This window comes from Anomaloglossus baeobatrachus, chromosome 2 (assembly GCF_048569485.1).
Source record: "Anomaloglossus baeobatrachus isolate aAnoBae1 chromosome 2, aAnoBae1.hap1, whole genome shotgun sequence".
Classification (NCBI taxonomy): domain Eukaryota; kingdom Metazoa; phylum Chordata; class Amphibia; order Anura; family Aromobatidae; genus Anomaloglossus; species Anomaloglossus baeobatrachus.
The window spans coordinates 498,283,172-498,309,313 of NC_134354.1; the positions used below are offsets into that span (position 1 = coordinate 498,283,172).

Here is a 26,142-nt window from a genome sequence, read left to right on the forward strand (position 1 = left end):
CCCCCCTTTTTGAATCTATTATCCAAAACATAATTAGATTCAAAAACTGTGTGGCCCCGGAGCTCTACATTTAGGCATAAAAGTCACATTGTATAGATTGTACCTAACCGGGAACACCAGAAATATTGTTTTTATCTGTAACTTAATAATGGAAAACCCTTTCAATGGCTTTTATAACCTTTGCTTGAACCACAGAAATCTGCATTGCAATCATTCTTTCTATAAAAAGAAAGCAGATTATTCAATACATGAAATATAAAACACAGAATTCCATAAATCATCCACATTCCTTAAAACAAATTATTGTAATTATTAATAAATATATTAATAAATTATTATTATATTATTATTATCATTATTATTATTATTATTATTAACTATAATAACGTAGCACACCTTTGGATATTGGATGTAGGGGCGCTCATTTTTGAATCATTGAGGACATTATCAGCATCTCTGTGATACTGTCCTATAACTTGAAGAGATAAAAGAATCTAGAACAAATAAACTGGCCATGTGGGAAAACAAAATGTTGATTTGCCATAGAAAAATTATCCAACAGACCTCTATGCTTGAAAAGCTATCAATGATTCTAAACATGTCCACAGTTAACTTTTATTTCTTTGGGATAAAATTAGTAAAATAAAAAAACTAGTTTCAATAATGTTTTCTGATACACTTTACAATGAATTAAATGTAGAAAGCCCCCTTTTTTTTATTTTTTTTATTTAAAGAAACATGACCATGTTTGGGCTGCTCTCTCTTTTCACAGCAGGCTCACAATAGGTTCCAAAGGGAGACAAAAAACCCTGTTCCACAAGTTTTTAAGATTGCTCCTCCCCCCAAAACCAGATGGAAAGAGGCTTTTTCAGCTGCAAGAGTCAAGTTTCCCTTCTGTTGATTTATTTGTTTTTATTTTTTAAAACATGCAACTCTCAGGATAAATCTATCAGATCCATAACGGAAATATGTATTATTTACCTCTTTATCATGACCTCTACTGCAAAGGTACGTTATTTAAAGGTTTTTTTTTTTTCTAATTTTATTGCTTAGTAATCAATAAGATATTGCTCCTTGTGACTGTCCTGACTCAATCCAACCTGCACACTGGATCTATATTAAGTGTCTTCCACAACTCCCCAATCATACAATATTCCATCTTTTAGTGCTATAAACATTTACTAACACTTCATATGTTATTTGGTGGGAGCAGTTTTGTCAGCTGCACTGAAGGGCTCCATACAGATTTACTAACAAAATGGCCACTGCCAGAATAGCACATGGCTTCTTTGTGTAAGTGTGGCTGAACCATGTGAGTGGGGGAAGGGAGAAACTGATTTTACTTCTGCTAAACTTACAAGTTTAACCAATTATCCTTCCTGCCTATATTCCATACTCTGTACATATACACACAGATTTACATATCCACAGTCCTGGTCCAACTACAGTTAAAAACACTAATTTTTCTGTCTAAGTATGTACTACTCCATTCAGCCATGTGCTTCATCCACCATTTTAAAATCTGTAGGAACATGTGGCAGAGAAAAGGGAAAACTGACCTCACATCTGCTCAAACTCTGTCTCCCCATTTTCTATAGTCTGTACTTATACATATATATATATTTATACACACACATATGTCCTAGATCTAAGTCTAATTATAGATAAAAACACTTATTTTTCGGTCTAAGTATATAGTACTCCATCCAATCCATTGCTCAAACATTTACAGAGCACATGGTCTTCTTCACACATCCCCCGCCTTTTCTTTGTTCAAACCATGCATGCCTCGGCCACCATGTGCTTCATCCACCATTTTAAACCATGCATGCCTCAGCCATGTGCTTCATCCACCATTTTAAAATCTGACCTAAAATGGCTGCAACCAAAAATAGCACATGGTTTATCACAGGATTGCAGCCTAGAGTCCCCCCATCCCAACAAAATCCACTCTCATCCGGATTTTTCCAGCACAACTAGACGCAACTTCACCAATTTCTCCATCTTTCTCTCAAGATAAACAACACCAAACAATCTTTCTCTATGCATACCAGATAAAAACAACAGACAAACAAAGATGGGGAGATGATTCACAACTGACACACAATTGAACACTAAGTAAAGTTTTGTAAAGTCTGCAGCAGGCGCCTCGTCACGGTGTCCCTGCCCAGTTTCTACATGGTCCATAATTCATAAAGACACCAATGGTGTCACCCCTGGCTACAAGGTGCCCGTACCAGCCGATTCACGTCCAGCGCTTTTTCTAGACCCCAAGACACCTCATACCAATTATATCACCCAAGCTTGCGCTAAGCCCCAATGGTATCCGTACCAGCCACTTCACGTCCAGCGTTAGGCCCCAAGACTACCACGTACCAGCCACAATGCGCAACTTAAACGCTATGCCCCAATGGTATCCGTACCAGCCATTCCACGCTACACTGCGCTAGGCCCCAAGATTACCACGTACCAGCAGTCCCACGTATTTCCTCACAGAGCCATAAACTGTACCACAGGCGACAACCGTATACTATACCACAGACAAAATACTTTACCATATCAACAAATTTGAGAGCCCGTGAAAAACACGTGCCTAACCTGACCAATTAAAACCTGCCCTATATCTCTAGGTCTTGTACCAAACCGTATTAACTACTTAAGTCTCCACTAGAACCACAAACCATATCACAGGCGACAACTAACAGAACTCACAAACCCACATGCTCTCTTAATTTCCCCTCTTCACAAATACACACAACAGACAGCAGGCAACTGAATATGTGACGGTTCTTCCGAGATTAATATGGCCAGCAGCGGAGAAACTCTTCTGCCGTCACAGAGATCGCAAAAACCGGACACGGTCAGGCAATCAGTGCCACATACCCTGAGACACACGAGTAAGACTTCAGATTATAAAAATCAGCAGACTTACCATGTTCTCGTATAAAGAGCGGATCAGACTCTTGGATCAGGGTATCCAGCACGTCCTGCCATTCCAATCGCCGGTCCTCAAGATTGTAGAGTTTCTCCTATACTGGCCCCACATTGGGCACCAATAATGTTAAGGTGAACTCCTAACCAGAGATCACTAGTTGCCTACTGCCTGGCCGAATTGGTATATACCAAGTGCATGCATAAAAGAATTCACACCAGACACAGTCGGATATGAAGTCTCTTCTTGGTCACAGTAGAAAATGGCACCAAAACAGACAGAGAAGAGCATGCGTCCTCTTGATATAGGCTAGGGGCGTATACAAGTTCAGATATGCACATTTAGTGGGACAGTCCATGAGCTAGCCAATGGGGAGATCCGTGTTGCTGTTGATGGGCGGGTCTGACTCCAGTGGATGAAACCATGACGATGGGAGGGACGTCATCTGGTGCATCCATGCTGATGGTTTGGTCTGTGATTTCCAGGTTGACCAGGGATCTTCCCTTATATGGAGGTCTTCTTTCATCTGGACATTCCTTGCATTCCAAGCAAGGTGTGGATAACAGGAAATAGCGGCCATCTTTATATCTATGTCATGTATATGATCTGAAACCTGAATTATGTAAGGCAAAACGATATATTTCTCACACTGCTCTATGTCCAGAGGTTAATTAAGTATTTCATTTTATGGCTCTCCTCAACAATATCACAATCATTATTATAAAGTAGTGACAGTATACACTTTTCTCAGTATTACTGACCTTTTAATTCTTTTGTCTTCAATTTATGTGCCCTGTAAAATAATGAGATCCCTTCTCCATCTAGAAAATAATTTTTTTTTTTTTTTTAATTTCTTCTTGATAATTCTCTAAATAAAAGCTATTTATGTTGAGCTGAGGATTTTCCTCCAACTGCTTATAATTTCCTGTTAATGAGCACATTATTGTGCAAATCCATTATCATGCTAAGCTTGAAATGAAAAGAGGCTCAATATTACTATGATAAATTATATTATAATTGTTTATAGAACTGAAGCCAAAAATGGATATCTAAGAAATCAGTTCATTTAATAGAATGTCAAAAGGTCACCCACTGAAGTCACGACAACAATTTATAGATAGAAAGTCCTTGTTGATCTCATTTAGATGTCTCATGATACATCTTGCAGAAGTTCATGTTTTTATTGGCAGAGCACAGGCCATGGTAGATCCATAGTAATATGCTTTTTTGTGTTTTTGAAATATACATAATCTCAAAAAGTATCCAATAATTTTGGGTATTTCGTTTCTTTACTAAATGGGTCCAGAAATCTTTAAGCTCCATACTTAGAATATTGAGTTAGAAGTCTGTGTTTCCTGAGAAATACTGTATTTGATTTATGGAACAGGTACGATATGTAATGTAATATGATTGCAATTAGCATTTATCTTCCTTGAGAGATGCCATTTTGTCCCAAATATTTCCCTCCTTTATATGTCATGTTTTCCTGCCTTAATGACCATAAAATCTAGTTTCCTATGAGACCAATTGTGGCCAAATACAGTATGCAAACAGGGCCTTGATGCGAACAAGGCAGAGAGGCTTACACCCATGAATTTTGAAGGTGTATTCTGGATCACAACTCCCTCTTAGGCTATGTTGGGAGGACTTCTAAGACTACCTAAATTATAATTATCTTAATACAGCTTTTTTAAATACATCTTAAAATAGCAATATCTCACATACATTATAGACACACAAAAACACCCAAATAGAATATCCTAGGTACAGTATAAATGGACCTTTCAATAAACCCCTGAAGGATAGAATAACGGGATCACCGATTATCGTAGACAATATAATAATAATTGGGAATGATATACTAAATGATCCATGGGAGAATGCTTTCCACTACCTATCAATGGAGATATAACAATGAAGTTACACGCACCCTAGGGTTCAAGTGGTGCCCCCATTCCACAGCGGCTAGCCCTAAGAATTATATCCCTAAACTTCCTGCTATAAACAAGATGGACTAAAAAACAGGTATAAACAACCTATTCCATGTTGCCCAATCAATATAGAGAAGGCCAAAGGCCACAATAACTTATCTTATTGGATTTTTCAGACTAGCATCCCCATGGGTGTTTTTCATATGGTACAATTACCGAACCAAGGCATTCCTGGATGGGTGTCAAACAAAAAGGATTCACCCACTTATATATTATAAAAGGATTTTCCCCCACTTATATATTGGGGTTCATCAGGAGACCAGGATAGGGCACAATCTCCATTATATCCTGGAACTTCACATATCGCAGGAGGAGTCTCCCAGTACTGCATGTGCGGCAAACCTGTTGTATTATGGATTATGATCTTTTGTATTTTGCATACATGGCCCTACTTTTACTATTTTTATCCTAAGGACAGTCTTTCAACATTGTGGTCTAAGTTAACTATATTCTTCTCACACAATCACAATTTAAAATGTGCTACCATATTCTGTTCGAGACAGTAATATCGTTAATACAGTTGCTTGTTTTTGTGCTTGTTACAACAATATGTATACATTTGGTTATATTCTTTATAGACACATATGATTTTATCATTACATTGCTCCTGCGGAACCTCTAATATAAGGGAAAATGTGTCGAGTTCTTAATTACATCTAATATGGTGCCCAGTGGCATACCGCCAATAGAGGCAGGCCACGCCACTGCTATGGGGCCCGCGAGCGGAGGGGGCTGTGTGTGCGCTTTCACTTTCATCATTCCCAGCGGGGCGGGCTGCCTGGGACGGTCAGCAAGCAACTGACTAAGTCTGCTGGGGGCCCGCACTGTTTGAATAGCTGCAGGTTGGCCGCAACATCGATATGCAGACTCGCCCACAGAGCGCAGCCTCTGCTGAAGAGGAGGGAGTGGCCAGGCAGCGTCATCTTCCATTTAGAGAGCTGCGAGAGATGCCAGTAGGAGAACAGCCAATCAGGAGAGGGGGTGGAGCTTGTTCAGTACAGCATGAGACAAAGAAAAGATGAAAATAAAAACCGTAAATTGTGCAGAAGGAGCAGAATAAGCAGAGCAAACCAAGAGCTAAGCAAACAAGAAGCAGGGAGCCGAAGGATCAGAAAGAAAAAGCAGAGGACAGGATCTGAACACAGCCTGGAGGACCCACAGGAAGTGCAGAAGGGAGTCTGGAGCCACTAACATCATATCTCACATCACAGGAGCAGGTGAGTATTATAATGTACAAATGTCTGTCTGTAACACTACAGAAAGAAACTGCCCTGTACTGTGACATCCCTGTGTGTACTGCCCCTGTGCTGTGACATCATTGTGTGTATTATCCCTGTACTGTGACGTGATGTCATTTTGTGTGTTATCCTTGTACTGTGACATCACTGAGTTTACCCCTGTACTGTGAAATCATTGTGTGTATTATCCCTGTACTGTGACATCACTGTGTATTCCTGTAATTTGCAGAGTTTCACTATAGTTCCTGAAGCTAATAGGGATCATAATCGTTACCATTATATGGGGGAGACAGATGTGAAAATTTATTTTGTGTGTGTGTGTGTGTGTGTGTGTGTGTGTGTGTGTGTGTGCGCGCACGAAGGAGGACACCGCTACTTTAGGCCAAGTTCACTCACTGCAGATTTTTGGGGTCTTTGCAGTGTGAACCCATTGGTCTTTGTGTTACTAAACATCACCCGCCATACAAAGACCAATAATACTACTATACATTACAAAATTACAAAATAATGCAACCAGACCATGTCCAAATATTATCACCACATAGAGTCTGAATAGAACCACCATCCTGCTACTGAGCAAAGCCCACTGGGCTTTGCTCAGTAGCAGGATGGTGGTTCTATTCAGACTCTATGTGGTGATAATATTTGGACATGGTCTGGTTGCATTATTTTGTAATTTTGTAATGTATAGTAGTATTATTGGTCTTTGTATGGCGGGTGATGTTTAGTAACACTATATAGTATATGTTATTTGGTAATTGTCTGACTATTTTGTTGATGCATTACTAAAAACAAATGTAGATATTTTATAGATTTGTATAATTTTAATACATTTACTGCCTCCATAAAAATTATCATTAATTACTTTGAGGCCCTTTGTTGGACTTTTTTTAGTACTATTTACTCCGGAGTTCTTTGATTTGTTGACTGCGCCTGATTCCACTGTTTGCTCGGCAAGCGTTGGGCACTGGGGTGCTCGGCGAGTGTCTGGCACTGTTACTTCGGCTGCCGTTGGTTTGTACTTTTCTAAGAAGAGGTTCTAGAAGGTATTCCAGCGTTGTTCTATTCACATCAATGGTACAACGCTGTAATACTGCTATGTAATCAGCTGATAGATGGATCCCCACAGATGTGATCATGGCCTGTCCTAAGGAAAATACTTGAAACTGTAAAGGTTGGAAAATGTACTTGATGTTGTGCAGTGGACTACTCTGAAATGAAATTTAATTTTACTCCTAAATTTCTATCTATCTAAATTCGCATTTTAATATTTTTCTTATATAGAGTGCTGTAATTGAAAATTCCCTTTCTTTTTCTCAATATTTTAACTGCTTTATATTTTATATTTCCTCTTTGGTGTTGCTTCGTTTAAAAATCCCAGTGCATCCTGGGAGGCACAATCGAGTCATGATCAGGAGTCAGAGACTGAGGTCACTGTCGCAGCCTCTGCCCCCTCCCTGATATGAATTGTCATCAGTGATGTCCATTTCAGGGGCTGGGCTCATCCATGCTCTATTGAGTATACGCCATCTATCAATTCCAATGGATGCTCAGTAGAATCTTGTAACTGTGCAGAATTCTTCTCAGTGCACAATGGCAGCGCACTTCCTCGCCAGCTCTGATTAGAAGTGACAAGCGGGCAGCAGATCGCACTGTCAGTGCACATGGTAAGTAAAGAACGAGCAAGCAGAGACCATTGCCGTCACAGCACGTGACGTCACTTCTGTTTAGAGCCTGTGAGGGAGTGCACTTTCATTGTGCACTGAGAAGAATAGTGCACAGTGACAAGATTCTACTGAGCATCTGTTGGAATTGACAGCTGGTGCATGCTAAGTAGAACAGGGATTAACCTGGTCCCTAAAATGGAAGTTACTGACGAAGCTTTGTATCAGCGAGAGGGCAGAGGCTGCAGATTGACCAGTCTCTGCCCCTTAACCCCTTCACGACCATGGACGGATCTTTCCGTCATGGATTGTGTCCCGGTAAGCCCCGCCCCCTGCCGCGGGCAGGCGGCGTGGATCGGCACACATATCAGCTGTTTTCAACAGCTGACATGTGTGCCTACATGTTCCGAGTGGAATCGCATTCCACCCGGAACATTAACCCCTTAGATCTCGCTGCCAAAGTCTGGCAGCGAGATCTATATGCGCGCGGCCATGTTTTTTACTTACCGCCGCCCCCTCCGGACGTCACGTGAGTGATCACGTGACGTTCGGTGGTTGCCGTGACGCCTGCTGCTATGAAGTTTCACTTTCATTCTTCCTCGGCATGGAGCAGAGGAAAAAAGAAAGTGACTATTTCTGCTGTTTACAGCGGTATACCTGTAATCAGCAGATAGCGATCAGCAATCGGATTGCTGATCGCTATAGCCCCCTAGGGGGACTAGTAAAATAAAATAAAAAAAGTAAAAAAAAAGTTTTAAAAAATTAAAAAAAAAACAAAAAACCTAAAAGTTCAAATCACCCCCCTTTCCCCCATTGAAAATTAAAGGGTTAAAAAATAAATATACACATATTTGGTATCGCCGCATTCAGAAATGCCCGATCTATCAAAATATAAAATCAATTAATCTGATTGGTAAACGACGTAGTGGCAAAAAAATTCCAAACGCCAAAATTACGTTTTTTGGTCGCCGCAAGTTTTACGCAAAATGCAATAACAGGCGATCAAAACGTAGCATCTGCGCAAAAATGCTACCATTAGAAACATCAGCTCGAGACGCAAAAAATAAGCAGTCATTGAGCCATAGATTCCAAAAAATAAGAACGCTACGTGTTTTGGAAAATGGCGCAAAACGCGCACCACTTTTATTGGACAAACTTGTGAATTTTTTTTAACCCCTTAGATACAAGTAAACCTATACATGTTTGGTGTCTACAAACTCGCACCGACCTCAGGCATCATACCCACACATCAGTTTTACCATATAGTGAACACCGTGAATAAAACATCCCAAAAACTATTGTGCCATCACACTTTTTTTGCAATTTTTCCACACTTGGAATTTTTTTGCTGCTTTCCAGTACACCATATGGTAAAACTTATGGTTTCATTTAAAAGTACAACTTGTCCCGCAAAAAACATGCCCTCATATGGCAAGATTGACGGAAAAATAAAGTTACGGCTCTCGGAAGAAGGGGAGCAAAAAACAAAAACGGAAAGTGCCCCGGGGCTGAAGGGGTTAATGACGTTTGAGTATCCCAGGGTGCATTGGGGATTTTCAAACAATGTGTCATCAGAGAGGAAGTAGTAAAAAACAAAGCAGAGTAGTGAGGGAATTTTTCATTAATTTATATTAGAAAAAAGATTGGATTATAACAGAGATTTAGGACTAAATTAAAATTTAGTTTCGGACCACCTCTTTAATGAATCAGAGCCAATAAGTATAGGCCACTTATCAGGTGCCACTGCTTTGTGTTTTCCCCGCAGGTCAAAATTTGCCAGCCAGCCTCTGATTCCCAGCCAGGCTTAGTGTCAGGCTTTTGGGGTCAGCAACTCAGCGCCGGCGCGTTGTGTACACTGCAGTATCCTAAAAACTCCTCCTGCTCTGTTGCTCCTCTCTCTGGCTAAACTTGCATGTGCCTCTGGCTGACGTACAGCCAGAGAGAAGATCTTTACAGGCAGGCAGGTAGGCAGCAGCCATTGGTGGTTGTACTGCTCAAGGGCGACTCAGCATGGACTCTGCACCCAGCGGAGATTCAGACGGGCACATCGCACACAGTCACAAAACAGGGTAAAGCACTGCCTAGACTTGTCCTCTGCAGATGGAGCTAGGCCCAGTAATAGTCTCCAGTAATAGGGTACTTAGTAGTCTGGTAGATGTATAGTCTGGCTAGGATACAGATTAATTCATAATGTGTATATACACCCCTAGTAACTTGTATGCCAGCCCTTAGTAACTTGTATGGTCCCCCCAGTAACTTGTATGTCCCTCCACCCTCTTGTATGCGGTTTATTATGTTAATATTTTATTGTATTTTTTTTAATCAGGTGGGGGGGCCCCATTCAAACTTTTGCTATGGGGCCCCATGATTTCTATGTACGCCCCAGATGGTGCCGATGGACTATATGATGGAGCATTAAGCCATTGTCAATGATATCTAATACATACTTGTTTTCTGTCTATGATTACTAGCATCAGGCTGTACGATTGTTACACAGCTACTGCTGGCATAATATTTTTAAGGATATGTAATTTTAATATTCTGACAAAATATATAAAAAATGTTTTTTTCTGCTAGGGGCAGGCAGTATCAAGCAGGGGTGCAATTTTCTATTTTTTTCAGTAGGGTGCCAAGCTCCGTAGCAAGGTATGGACTGTCCTTAGGGTGATACTAGGGCTGTGTTGGATATAACATATCATAATCCATATATACCGGTATTCTATTTATCCTTACAGATATTTTACTCAAATATTTCAGTATCTTTTTATTCCATGTACTGTTTATAAGCAAATGTTTGATTTAAGTAATATTTTATGTAGTATATTTGTGTATATTTCTGTGAATTTGATAAGACTGTATATACCATTCACCCCTTTTTTCTGTGAATTAATTTCCATTCCACCCTTCCACATGTTCTCCTTTGTCCTTTTTGGCCTCACTTGGCTTTATGGGAAAAAATGGTGTTAGGCCATAGATCAGTCAGAAAAAAAAAAGTAGCAATGCATATGTCTGCAATACACATGGCGTGCCAGGTACTGTAGAAACGTTAGTCCTGCATCACAAGACGATTGAATAACACAGGCTGTCTGGGGTTTTTTTTGTTTTTTTTTTTGTTTTTTTTTTTTACTTGCTCTGTTTCCTCACTTACACAATTCATTTTAATTACAAAAAGGAGTAAATAATAATTTGCATATTCTACACATAGCAAGTAAACAGAATCTGTGCAAATACTTTGTTCTGCTTCACAAATCAATCTTTTATGGAGCGCTTCCACCAGTAAGATGAATGAAAAAAATGATTCCCGTGTAATTGGGGGTTGTGTCACTCTAGTTTCTGTTTAGGCTGGAGTAAAACTAAGGCTTTTTGCTGAGAGATATTCCAACTTTAACTATTGAGTAGGGCACTAAGTTTCTTAAACTCAAAGTATTGTTAAAATTGGAATATTGCACCACTAAAAGTCTCCTTGTAGATCCAGCCCTCTAAAAAAGGCTTGAAGGATAAAGGTCCATAAAGTCTGATTTGCTATTCTAATGCTCTTCTTCCAGCTCATGTCATTTTGGCAGCTTTCTTGATAAAGTGCTGTTTTTCTTATGAATGAAAGAATAATTGATTTTATCAATTGTCACAACTCGTAATTGTTCTGCCATTGATGTTGGTTGATTATTAACGCCAATTATGCAATTTTGAAATTCTCTTTCTTTTTCCTGTCTTGCTTGAATGGAATCCTGTCCCGCTGGATGTCTGCAGGTGATTCTAGTATCTTCACTAGTCTGCCTCTGGGCTTTTATGTAGTGAGTAGCATGGTAATGTTAATCGGAGCAAAGTACATCACAGGTTAGTTTTTATTCTCTTAACTAGACTTCAATTCAAGGTCTACCTATTGTCCCTTAAAATAAAGTCCTTCAGACTTCCCCCAACACACACACACACACACACACACACACACACACACACACACACACACACACACACACACACACACACACACACACACACACACACACACACACACACACACACACACACACACACACACACACACACACACACATATATATATATATATATATATATATATATATATATATATATATATATATACACACACACACATATATACACACACATACACACACACACACACACACATATACACACACATATACACACACATATACACATACATATATACATACATACATACATACATACATACATACATACATACATACATACATACATACATACATACATACATTTTTATTCATATTATTTAATTTAATTAAAGCACCTCTCCAGCTTTTTTTTATTTCACCACTGGAGTCTTTGTTTTCACTGATGCTCGGGTCCATCTCCAGCACTTAGTGACCTGCCGGCAGCTCCAGTATTTCATGGAGTGCGCCGGCACAAATCTATATAACTCGGAGAGCCTCGTTTTTGCTCTCATATAGATGCATTGGGAGCTTGTGACTTAACTTCTGACATTCAACCAGTCAGACGTTACGGGCTCAAGATGACGCACTTTCCGTTTTTTGCGTTTTTGTTTTTTGCTCCCCCTCTTCCGAGAGGCGTAACTTTTTTTATTTTTCCATCAATCTTGCCATATGAGGGCTTGTTTTTTGCGGGACGAGTTGTACTTTTAAATGAAACCATAAGTTTTACCATATAGTGTACTGGAAAACGGCAAAAAAATTCCAAGTGCGGAAAAATTGCAAAAAAAGTGTGATCGTACAATAGTTTTTGGGATATTTTATTCACGGTGTTCACTATTTGGTACAACTGAGGTATCTATGTGATGCCTCAGGTCAGTGCGAGTTTGTAGACACCACACATGTATAGGTTCACTTGTATCTAAGGGGTTAAAAAAATTCACAAGCTTGTCCAAAAAAAGTGGCGCACGTTTTGCGCCATTTTCCAAAACCCGTAGTGTTCTCATTTTTCGGGATCTGAGGCTCAGTGATGGCTTATTTTTTGCGTCTCGACGTGACGTTTTTAACGGTACCATTTTTCATTTTTGTGCAGATGCTACATTTTGATCGCCTGTTATTGCATTTTGCGCAAAATTTGCGGCGACCAAAAAACGTAATTTTGGCGTTTAGAATTTTTTTGCCGCTACGCCGTTTACTGATCAGATTCATTGATTTTATATTTTGATCGGGCATTTCTGAACGCGGCGATACCAAATGTGTGTATTTTTTTATTTTTTTTAACCTTTAATTTTCAATGGGGTGAAAGGGGGGTGATTTGAACTTTTTTAGGTTTTTTTTTTTTATTTTTTTAAAACTTTTTTTTTTTTTTTTTTTACTTGTCCCCCTAGGGGGCTATAGCGATCAGCAATCCGATCGCTGTGCACTATCTGTAGATCTCGGCTACAGAGCTGAGAACTGCAGATTTGCTGCTTTTTACTTTCAATGCCGGCTGTATTCCGACCCTGTGCTACCATGGCACCACCCAAAGTCACGTGATCATGTCACGTGACTTCCGGTGGGGAGGGGTAAGTGACTGTCATGGCGGCGCCCAGATTTTGGCAGCGAAATGTAAGGGGTTAATGGCCGTGGGTGGAAGAGATTCCACCCGCGGCTAGCAGGCACACATGTCAGCTGTTGATAACAGCTGATATGTGCGCGGATCGCCGCCTGCAGGCGTCAGGGGGCGGGGCTTACCGGCACACGATCCATGACGTACCCAGTACGTCATGGGTCGTTACGGGGTTAAATAAATGTTTCCGTTTTGGGAACTCCAGTTTTCCAGCTGCACTTTGCTTAAAAAATGAAACAAAAAAAAACCCCAGAAAACTGTGCTTTGTCAGCAGTAGCGGACGGCGGGAATTGCATTGTAGACTAAGTGCTGGACCCAGAGAGGATGAGTAATGCACTTTTTTCTTAGATCATTTGTATAACTGAGGCCATAGCTTACTAAGATCCCTGAATCTTTTTTTTTTTTTTTTTTTTTTTTCGTTACCACATCTTAAAGCATGACTCCAGCGTTTTTGTGTTTTCTTATTATATCGCTTGAGTGGTGCTTCTAATCTAAGCTCCCTGCTCTTGGTCTTAATTTGCCCACCACCATCTTCACCTTCTGCTGAAGTCATTCTCCAGCAGTTTGTGACCTGACTGATCACTCCAGTGTTTCATGGAGCACACCGAGGTCACAAATCAATAATTCTGAGATCCTCATTCTGGCTCTTGTAGACTTACATTGAGCACCCTGTGACCATTACCTCTAATTTCCGTCCCATCAGAAGTTGTGGTCACAAGATGGTGCCGCTGGATCGGGGTGGCACAGATAAAAAGTGAAATGTCGGAGGGTGAGTATAAGACTAGGCTCAGTGAACTTGGATTAGAAGCATCACTCAAGCTCTTTAAAAATAAAAAAAAATGCTGGAGTGGTTCTTTCAATTAAAATACATTAGCACAGTGGGTTGTTTCGAGTTTTATGAAAGTTCAGTGACAGTTGTGATGACTGCTCTAAAGGCAGCTGTGTAGGTTGACATACAAATCCTCAATTTTCAGTCTTTTGACTGGAATAGTTAGAAAAATGCTCCTGCCTAGATATAGCTGCTACATATTGGTTATGTACTATACTCAGAATGTCTACCCAATACTTTGTTTAGGACCAAGTAATAGGATCATTTTATTTCTATCATTTTTCCTGTCAAATTTTGTTTTTCTTGCATAATGTAAATAAATATAAAGTATGTAAGTCCACATTTTTAAGATACAGGCATATGAAAAAGTTTGAGCACCCCTATTAATGTTAACCTTTTTTCTTTATAACAATTTGGGTTTTTGCAACAGCTATTTCAGTTTCATATATCTAATAACTGATGGACTGAGTAATATTGCTGGATTGAAATGAGGTTTATTGTTACATAGTTACATAGTTACTTAGGTTGAAAAAAGACCTAGGTCCATCTAGTTCAACCTTCCTCCACCATTGTACTAACAGAAAATGTGCAATCCGCATTTAAACAAAATTTGACCGGTGCAAAAGTATGGGCACCTCAACATAAGTGACATTAATATTTTGTAGATCCTCCTTTTGCAAAAATCACAGCCTCTAGTCGCTTCCTGTAGCTTTTAATGAGTTCCTGGATGAAGGTATATTTGACCATTCCTGTTTACAAAACAATTCCAGTTCAGTTAAGTTTGATGGTCGCCGAGCATGGACAGCACGCTTCAAATCATCCCACAGATGTTCAATGATATTCAGGTCTGGGGACTGGGATGGCCATTACAGAACATTGTAATTGTTCCTCTGCATGAATGCCTGAGTAGATTTGGAGCGGTGTTTTGGATCATTGTCTTGCTGAAATATCCATCCCCTGCGTAACTTCAACTTCGTCACTGATTCTTGCACATTATTGTCAAGAATCTGCTGATACTGAGTTGAATCCATGCGACCCTCAACTTTAACAAGATTCCCAGTGCTGGCATTGGCCACACAGCCCCAAAGCATGATGGAACCTCCACCAAATTTTACTGTGGGTAGCAAGTGCTTTTCTTGGAATGCCGTGTTGTTTTGCCTCCATGCATAACGCCTTTTTGTATGGCCAAACAACTCAATCTTTGTTTCATCAGTCCACAGGATCTTCTTCCAAAATGTAACTGGCTTGTCCAAATGTGCTTTTGCATACCTCCAGGCGACTCTGTTTGTGGCGTGCTTGCAGAAACGGCTTCTTTTGCATCACTCTCCCATACAGCTTCTACTTTTGCAAAGTGCGCTGTATTGTTGACCGATGCACATTGACACCATCTGCAGCAAGATGATGCTGCAGGTCTTTGGAGGTGGTCTGTGGATTGTCCTTGACTGTTCTCACCATTCTTCTCTGCCTTTCTGATATTTTTCTTGGCCTGCCACTTCTGGGCTTAACAAGAACTGTACCTGTGTTCTTCCATTTCCTTACTATGTTCCTCACAGTGGAAACTGACAGTTTAAATCTCTGAGACAACTTTTTGTATCCTTCCCCTGAACAACTATGTTGAATAATCTTTGTTTTCAGATCATTTGAGAGTTGTTTTGAGGAGCCCATGATGCCACTCTTCATAGGAGATTCAAATAGGAGAACAACTTGCAAGTGGCCACCTTAAATACCTTTTCTCATGATTAGATACACCTGCCTATGAAGTTCAAAGCTCAATGAGGTTACAAAACCAATTTAGTGCTTTAGTAAGTCAGTAAAAAGTAGTTAGGAGTGTTCAAATCAAGAAATTGATAAGGGTGCCCATACTTTTGCACCGGTCAAATTTTGTTTAAATGCGGATTGTACATTTTCTGTACGTACAATAAACCTCATTTCAATCCAGAAATATTACTGAGTCCATCAGTTAATAGATATATGAAACTGAAATAGCTGTTGCAAACACCCAAATTGTTATAAAGAAAAAAGGTTAACATTAATAGGGGTGTCCAAACTTTTTCATATGACTGTATAAAGGCTGTTTCTTGAGACATTGCTTTTAGGTTAGATGGTAGAGACAGTTCAGTGGCTGCCGTTTTGTTGTGCTGCTCAGTTACCACGTGAGGGTGCCAGAAGATAGAAATGTGTGGAGACTTGTATGGAGTTAGCATTCAATGTGCAGTCTATGGTGCAGAAATACAATTATGCGCTCACACTAGTAAGGTGCTGGGTATACTGTAGCTATAATCAGGTTTACCAGTTGTCCTTCACATTCAATTTACTTCAAATGGAAAAGACAAGCTCTTAGTAATTAGGGAAATGTGTATTAATTACTAGTTTCATTATCAAACGTTGGGACAGATTACTGCTAATTAAGTCTAACCTACAATTTTTTGTGACTAGAAACATCCCTTCTGGAATATAATGTACCTAACAAGTTATAGGAATGAGGTCACAATTTATACTACACAAATCAAGCTTTACAAAGAATCGGATACTTTAGCTACTTGTCTGTATTTGTAGACCAAAGAAAGAATTTGGTCTAAGGCCGGCATCAGACAAGTGTATTATCATCCGTGTTTAATCCAGATGATCAGTACGGATTTTAGTATTTTATAATTTTTGCACACACATAGCATTGCATAGGCAATCTGAAAAAGACTAGTGCATGCTGTGATTTCTTTCATATGTATGCTTGGTCCATGTGAAAAAATTCTCATAAACAGCCCTATTCATTAACATTGGTCCATTTTCTATCTGATTTTATCACACACTCATTACATAAAGGTATAATCTTTTCATCTGAGCAAACCTTTAAAGCATAACCGTCATTTTAATTTTTATTTCATTAATCAATAGTACACCTGAATATAAGCAACTTTGTAATATATCTTATCAGACAAATTTGCTTCTCTCTGATGAGAGAAATTTCTCTGTTACTGATGAGATTCTATATAGATAAGAGGCGTGGAGCTCTGCCTCTAGCTCCTCCCTCTTTTAGCTCCTCTCTCTAGCTCCACCCCTTCTCCTGCCATATAATCTCCTCAGTAATAGCTGCTATCTTTTATCTCAATAATGGGAAAGTTTTCACTGAATACAGATTCTAACTTAGAATTGAGACTATTGATAATGACTGATCAGTTATGGCAGAGAAAGAAGCAAATTTCTCTGATAAGATATAATACAAAGTTGCTTATTTTCATGTGTACTATTGATTTATGAAATAAAATTTAAAAGACTGTTACACTTTCAGAATGGAAGAGGCGCCAACAATTTGCATTATACTTTGTTGTTTTCGCTCTTTGTTTTTTAGTTTACAGTTATATACAAATTATATCAATCAGGTCATATAAATGTCTTAAAGGAATAAAAGGGGATTTCCAGGATTTTAGAAACCTTTTTATACTGTAACTACACGGAATGTTATAACATAAAAAATGAGCACTACTTACACGTTACATTTTGTGCCAACACAAGGCTGGTTAAGTGATTCCATCTGATCTTTGTTTACTTCACTACAGTGATCACCTACCATTCACCCAGGTGTCACTGCTGCAGTGAGCACATGATCACTGCAACGTAAGGCCACTTTACACCCTGCAATATCTGTATCGATATCGCTAGCGAGCGTAACCGTCCCCGTCGGTTGTGCGTCACGGGCAAATTGCTGCCCGTGGCGCACAACCTCTCTTACACCCGTCACACGGACTTACCTTCCCTTCAATGTCGCTGTGGCCGTCGAACCACTTCCTTTCTAAGGGGGCAGTTCGTGCGACGCACAGCGACGTCACACAGCAGCCGTCCAATAGAAGCGGAGGGGCGAAGATGAGTGGGCAGAATATCCCGCCCACCTCCTTCCTTCCTCATTGCCGGCGGCCGCAGGTACGCTGTAGTTCCTCGTTGCTGCGGTGTCACACATAGGGATGTGTGCTGCCGCAGGAACGACTAACAACCTGCGTCCTGCAACAGCAACGATATTCGGGAAAGGAAGGACTCATCAACGAGAAGGTGAGTAATTTTGATCGTTAACGGTCGTTCCTGCGTTTCACACACAACGACGTCGCTAACGAGGCCGGATGTGCGTCACAAATTCCGTGACCCCAACGACATCTCGTTAGCGATGTCGTTGCGTGTAAAGCGGCCTAAAGTAAAGATGGACACCATTAGAGATGATCGAATCTGCCAAGGTTCCAGTATGATAATTCACGCATATTTAATAGGAAATTAAGTTTTGCGACTGCAGCCTATTATCCGGTACTCTGCACCTTTTTTTTTTTTTTTTTTTTTTTTTTTTACTTCCACCGTTGGGTGCATCCTCTTTGGCAGGGCTTCTGGTACCAAGTAGGCCTCCAATATCACAGTGCACCATGCCGTCACAATGCATGTCATAATGTTTGTCATCCAAGGCCTAGTTACAATGTGCATTGCAATGGCACGCGGCCAACTTTGTCCTCGAAACTTTTGCATAGATTAAAGCAGGCCAAAGAGGATATGCGCGATGAGGCACAAATGAGGGCGCAGCAGGACAGTTAAGCGTTGAGAACAGCTCGCTAAACTGAAGAGGAAGTATGCAAAGGCAGTGAAGCTGCTGGTGGAACTGGCCTCATTGCAGACTTCATTTGTCACTTTGAAGCCATCAAAATCACAAACTTACCGCCTATAGTACATCATGATACCTAGAATATATGTGAAAATTATTTTTTACATATACCTTTTGCCAGTTCTTTGATTCAACAAAATGGCCTTCATTTTGGTGAATTTGCACTAAGTGAATTGCAAAATCTCTACATTTTAAAAGAAAAAAAATTTGATTAAAAATACAGAGCGATTCACTTAAATTCCCTCATCTCTAGTCACAACTTAGGGTAACAGGTATTACTTTTCCTTTTATTTTATAGAATTCTTAGGTTATAGACAAAAATCCTAGAAATTGCCTTCATATTTTCCATACGGACATATTTATTTGCTTGTCACTGTGACGTTTTGCCTGCAAGAAACCAATTTGGATAACACTACTCATGGCATACACACATACTGCTCTTTTTAATGAAGAAATTTGTGCAAATAGTAACACCTGGTTAAATAACCCACTTTTTAGAAATGTCAGTTAATTACTTATTTATAAAGACATACAATCACTTTATCCTTTATATTAACTGCATTTCATTTTAAGATGTTGTTTTTCTAGTTTAACTTTTGTGTTTCTGCTTTTTTTCAGGACTTGAGAAATGAAGTTATTTCTGCACATTTTTTTTGTTGGTATTTTTGGGATTCATCTGTTGCCAATGCGATGATGATTTTAGTCTGAAAGAATTTGCCAACTAATAGAAATCGTTTTCATGCACAATTTTTTTTTTTTTAAATTCAGTCGGCCTCCTCCTGCTGTTCCACTTTTCTTAGCAGCATCCCCCTCCTAAAGCGGATTGACCTGCTAAGTAACACAATAGGGTTTCTTTTACAGTCTGTATGAAAATTCTTACAATCTATACAACGATGAAGGGAATCCTAATCTCAGTTGTCATGTAGAAGTGACTTGAGGACTTATTTGCACTTGTGTGATATTAATTGTTCCAATAATTAGAATCTCCAATACTGATTGGGAAATGTGTACAGATATTTTTGATGAAGCTTTAATTTTTGGAAGTTAAGTTAAACAAACTTGTATATCATGTGTCACAGACAATTCTAATTGCTACTTCTTTTCTTCTAAATCATTTTGTGCCTTTTTACATTCCTAAGGCTATTTATACTTATGATTTGTGAATTGTTTTGGTGTCTTGTTTCTCATAATGCGGGTGATGAACCATAATAAACTACTGGTACTATGTATCACCAAGGGGAAATTGACTTTTTTTTCAGGCTAAACATTTATTTAAAGTAGATGTCAAGAAATGGTAAAACGTATTCTGCTAAGTTTGGATATTTTTTTATTTAAATGTGTTGAGATGCAAAGTCAGCGATCGAGCTTGATCGAGTTGGAGCAATCAAAGTATTCAAGGCAAATATCAAATGGCCAGAATGTTGCCCCGTATATAATATACCGTATATACTGGCGTATAAGACGACTTTTTACCCCCTTAAAATAATGGCTACAGTGGGGGGTCGTCTTATACGCCGGATATACGGGGGGGGGGGGTGTATGTACACTGCAGCGTCCAGGGGAGGTGGGGGCAGCAGCTCTGGAGCACAGGGGAACGCTGCGGCCTGCATCCTTTGATCTCCTGCACCCGCTCATATAATATGCACAGCCGCTGTCCATCTCCAATGGTGCTGAAATCGCACGCAGTGAGGGGCTGGAGCAGCGGTGCATATTCTATGAGCCTGCGTCCCACTGTGATCGCACATGCACCCCCCTGTGTTAGATTTGGCCCCCAGGCTGCTGCTCATTCTAAAATAAAAAAGCTTTACTTACCCCTGCAGCGTTTCTCCCTGTGTCCCTGCTTCCAATGTGATCAGGCAGAGAGCTCAGCCTGCTGTGCCGATCACATGACCGCACTGACAACCAGGAAGTGGAAGAACAGAAGCACGGAGCAGACAGGAGGGAGCTCAGCGCTGGAGGAGATAAGGAAAGAGGGTTTTATTTTACTTTGGGCAGCAGCCTAGGGGCCATATCTGACACAGGGGGACTTGTGCGATCTATAGGGGCCATGGGCAGCACTATGGGGGCGATATCTGACACAGGGGGACTTGTGCGATCTATATAGGGGCCATGGGCAGCACTATGGGGGAGATATCTAACACAGGGGGACTTGTGCCCATTATGGGCCCCGGTGAGCTGCTTCTAACCCCCCAGATGTATGCCCTGCCAATCCCCCCCCCGCCGATGCCGCGGGTGCTGTACCCGCCGAGCCGCGGGTGCAGGCCCCACAGAGCAGCAGAGTTGTGTGTATTTGTCTGTATGTAGCAGAGTTGTATGTGTTTGTCTGTATGTAGCAGAGTTGTATGTGTTTGTCTGTATGTAGCAGAGTTGTATGTGTTTGTCTGTATGTAGCAGAGTTGTATGTGTTTGTCTGTATGTAGCAGAGTTGTATGTGTTTGTCTGTATGTAGCAGAGTTGTGTGTGTTTGTCTGCATGTAGCAGAGTTGTGTGTATTTGTCTGTATGTAGCAGAGTTGTATGTGTTTGTCTGTATGTAGCAGAGTTGTGTGTGTGTGTGTTTGTCTGTATGTAGCAGAGTTGTGTGTGTTTGTCTGTATGTAGCAGAGTTGTGTGTGTCTGTATGTAGCAGAGTTGTATGTGTTTGTCTGTATGTAGCAGAGTTGTGTGTGTTTGTCTGTATGTAGCAGAGTTGTGTGTGTGTGTGTTTGTCTGTATGTAGCAGAGTTGTGTGTGTTTGTATGTAGCAGAGTTGTGTGTGTTTGTCTGTTTGTAGCAGAGTTGTGTGTGTTTGTCTGTTTGTAGCAGAGTTGTGTGTGTTTGTCTGTAGCAGAGTTGTGTGTGTCTGTTTGTAGCAGAGTGTAGTACCATTGTTTCAGTCCAGTTGTGGCTTTATACAGCAGGGAGGAGCATTCCTTGCTGTACTAAGTGAACATTGGAGCGATTGATCTGTCAATGGCCCTTTAAAAACATATTGTACAGCTCTCGCGGAATTAAAATTAACATGTTGCAATCAAAGCAGACTTTTTTTCATTTGGGAGCGGGGTAGTCTTATACAGTGAGTATATCCCAAATTCTATATTTTTAGGGCAGAAGTTGGGGGTCGTCTTATACGCCCAGTCGTCTTATACGCCGGCATATACGGTAACTTCTCTATAGGCATCAGATTCATCACCATCAATAATACTTTGTTCGCCCTGTTGCTTATTAGGGTTAAGGTTCTGGCATTTTTATGACATGAATAATGTAGTCTGCAATGTCAATAACCTAGTAGAGTCTAATATAAGTCAATGTGATTCATCCTGATTTTATTTTTAAGACCCATTTTAGAAAGAAATGATCATGACTTTATTTTTCTTTTTAGGATGGAAGCCATGATAAGTCTAAACTGAGCCTAATAACTGACCTTTTGCAAATCTTCTAGACTATTTAGCCAGTAATTTGCAGTCACTTGGCTTCATGATGCAATTCAGTATAGGGTAATCTATCCTAATAATGTGTGTATAAGTATCAAAGCTTTACTACAATGCGTTAGTAAGGTTATTCTAATTTGATACATGAGCAATGAAAAAGGGACTTTCAGCCAGTTAACCATATATTCTGCTGTTCCTAAAATGGTAACATGGTACGAGGGAAATGGTTGTGTACACCATTGAGTATTGAACTATTATAGTAAGTTTTATATCAACGGATGTATCCAACTTTGAATGTGAAGAGTTGCATTTTAGGGAATGGTAACTGAAATTGTTGGTTTTTCTGTTTTTTTGTTTTGTTTAGTTTATTTTTGTTTTATGGTCCATTGATACGGAGACAGAACCAACAACCATTGCCCCTGTATCGCCTAATGATGTTTTATGGGGGAACTAAGCCTTGTATGTGGTACAAATCAGATTTAAAACACACAAAAAGATCCTCTTGATAACAATTTCCTTACTGTCCAGATAAAAAACACTAGCAATTGCTGCTTGTTATATATTGTAATCTAATGCCAATAAATACTGTTTAAGCATTTTCTGTATTGTTTTTTTCCCAAATATAGGTACTTGCATAGTACAATAGGTTAAGATGATGAGGATGAGGAGTCTATCAACACAAAGTGACAGTTCAAACAAAGCGCGGATACTTGGCGAACCCTTAAGCTGGGTTCACACTAAGCGACAACGACGTCGCTGTTACATCACCATTTTCTGTGACGTAACAGCGACCTTGTAAGTCGCTGTTATGATCGCTGCTTAGCTGTCAAACACAGCGACGCAGCAGCGATCATAACGTCGCTGTGCTACATGTGCAGAGAGCAGGGAGCCGCGCTTAGCGCTGGCTCCTTGCTCTCCTTGCTACAGTATACATCGGGTTAATTACCCGATGTGTACTGCAGCCACATGTGCACAGAGCAGGAGGCGGCGCTGGCAGCAAGGGCGGAGGCTGGTAACGAAGGTAAATATCGGGTAACCAGGGAAAGGTCTTCCCTTGGTTACCCGATGTTTACGCTGGTTACAGCTTACCGCAGCTGCCAGACGCCAGCTCCTGCTCCCTGCTCGCTTCATTTCGTCGCTCTCTCGCTGTCACACACAGCGATGTGTGTGTCACAGCGGTAGAGTGACGACCAAAAAATGAGGCTGGACATTCAGCAACGACCGGCGACCTCACAGCAGGGGCCAGGTCATTGCTGGATGTCACACACAGCAACAGCGACGGGACGTCGCTGCAACGTCACAGAAAATGGTGACGTAGCAGCGACGTCTTTGTCGTCGCTGTGTGTGACACCAGCTTAAGTGCTGATAATTAGTTAAGTACAGCTTCCCACCTACTTGTTTTCCATCTACCTCTGCCTGTTTTGGCTCCTATGAATCCAGAGCTGTCAATCAAGGAAGAGGGGAGATTGAAGTAGCTGATAAGATACAAGAAACCTTTCAACTATGCCAAGGGTGTGCCTGTGCTTGGTTTGAAGAATCTTTTTATTCTGGCAGACTACCTTTACATTACGACATAACTCTTACATACATTAAACTTGTTTCTTTGTTTCGATCTGCAATTAATTCTGATTGAGAGAGGGAGACTTTGAAATCCTGGATATAGTATTAGCAGCGTAACTATAGTGATCAGATAACGTAACAAGATAGTTGGGATGCTAGTTACTTATTCACAGGGAAAGTCTGGAAACATGGTAGTCAATTTGATCCTGCGGTCAGATACCAGGAGAGTTTGTCGTGGATGCAAGGAGTAAACTGACATATTCAGCTATCTGTTCAGGGTCAGGATACTAGAAAGACACGTCATTTATACAGGGACTAAACAAATGAGTAGTCATTAGTGATGAGCGAGTATGCTTGTCACTACTCGGTACTCGCACGAGTATCACTGTACTTGGGCTACTCGGCGGGTACCGAGTAATTTCGCGATACTCGTGCTGTACTCGTGGTCTTCATCCCTGCATGTTGGCGCTCTTTTGAGAGCCAGCCCTCATGCAGGGATTGGCTGGCAGACCACTGCAATGCCACAGCCCTGTTACTTGTGGAATTGCAGTGATTGGCCGGCCCGCACAGCGTGACCGAGCCTTTATACCGGCGGGCGCGCTGTGCTCTGCACACAGCCATCACATATTCCCTGCTTTCCCCGCCCACAGGCGCCTATGATTGGTTGCAGTGAGACACGACCCCACGCTGAGTGACAGGTGTCTCACTGCACCCAATCACAGCAGCCGGTGGGCGGGTCTATACTGTGCAGTAAAATAAATAAATAATTTTAAAAAACCGGCGTGCGGTCCCCCCAATTTTAATACCAGCCAGATAAAGCCATACAGCTGAAGGCTGGTATTCTCAGGATGGGGAGCCCCACGTTATGGGGAGCCCCCCAGCCTAACAATATCAGTCAGCAGCCTCCCAGAATTGCCGCATACATTATATGCGACAGTTCTGGGACTGTACCCGGCTCTTCCCGATTTACCCTAGTGTGTTGGCAAATTGGGGTAATAAGGAGTTAATGGCAGCCCATAGCTGCCAATAAGTCCTAGATTAATCATGTCAGGCGTCTCCCCGAGAAACCTTCCATGATTAATCTGTAAATTACAGTTAAAAAACACACACACACGAAAAATCCTTTATTAGAAATAAAAAACAATAACAAATTCCCTCATCACCAATTTATTAACCCCGACAAAGCCCTCCATGTCCGGCGTAATCCACGGACCTCCAGCGTCGCGTCCAGCTCTGCTGCATGCAGGTGACAGGAGCTGCAGAATACACCGCCGCTCCTGTCAGCTTCACACAGCAACCGCTTCACACAGCAACTGAGGTGAGTAGCGCGATCAGCTGCTGTCAGTCAGGTAACTCACGGCCACCGCTGGATCCAGTGGTGGCCGCGATTAACCTCAGTGACAGCTCAGCTGATCGCTATACTCACCTCAGTTGCTGCGTGGAGCTGACCGGAGCGGCAGTGAGTAGCGCGATCAGCTGAGCTGTCACTGAGGTTACCCGCGGCCACCGCTGCATCCACCGCTGGATCCAGGTAACCTCAGTGACAGCTCAGCTGATCGCGCGGCTGTCTTCAGTTGCTGTGTGAAGCTGACAGGAGCGGCGGTGTATTCTGCAGCTCCTGTCACCTTCATGCAGCACAGCTGGATGCGACGTTGGAGGACTGTGGATTACGCCGGACATGGAGGGTTTGTCCGGGTTAATAAATTGGTGATGAGGGACTTTGTTAGTGTTTTTTATTTCTAATAAAGGATTTTTTGTGTGTGTGTGTTTTTTAACTGTAATTTACAGATTAATCATGGAAGGAATCTCGGGGAGACGCCTGACATGATTAATCTAGGACTTATTGGCAGCTATGGGCTGCCATTAACTCCTTATTACCCCGATTTGCCAACGCACTAGGGTAAATCGGGAAGAGCCGGGTACTGTCCCAGAACTGTCGCATCTAATGTATGCGGCAATTCTGGGCGGCTGCTGACTGATATTGTTAGGCTGGGGAGCTCCCCATCCTGAGAATACCAGCCTTCAGCCGTATGGCTTTATCTGGCTGGTATTAAAATTGGGGGGACCGCACGCCGTTTTTTTTAATTATTTATTTCACTGCACAGTATAGACACGCCCACCGGCTGTTGTGATTGGGTGCAGTGAGACACCTGTCACTCAGCGTGGGGGCGTGTCTCACTGCAACCAATCATAGGCGCAGGAAAGCAGGGAATACGAGATTGTTTAATGAGCGGCCGGCTTTTTCAAAAGAGGAAAAGCCGCCGGAGTTTAGTGAACAGCTGTGCAGCGCCGCGGCAGTGATCGGGGAACGGTAAGTAAGAGAGAGGGGGAGAATGACCGACAGACTG

General features: G+C 41.2%; 1 protein-coding gene across 3 annotated transcripts in view; it reads left to right on the forward strand.

Annotated features, from left to right (window-relative positions):
- Positions 1–20,057, forward strand: part of GK (glycerol kinase) — a 123,165-nt gene extending 103,108 nt beyond the window's left edge. For 2 of the 3 annotated variants that reach the window (XM_075336493.1, XM_075336494.1), the window contains 2 exons: positions 11,573–11,659; positions 19,444–20,057. In XM_075336493.1, coding sequence (XP_075192608.1) covers positions 11,573–11,659; positions 19,444–19,457 — 101 coding nt within the window. In that variant the 3' untranslated portion in view covers positions 19,458–20,057. The remainder of the gene's footprint in view (positions 1–11,572; positions 11,660–19,443) is intronic. The other variant, XM_075336495.1, reaches the window with a different exon arrangement.
- Positions 20,058–26,142: the final 6,085 nt, after the last annotated feature.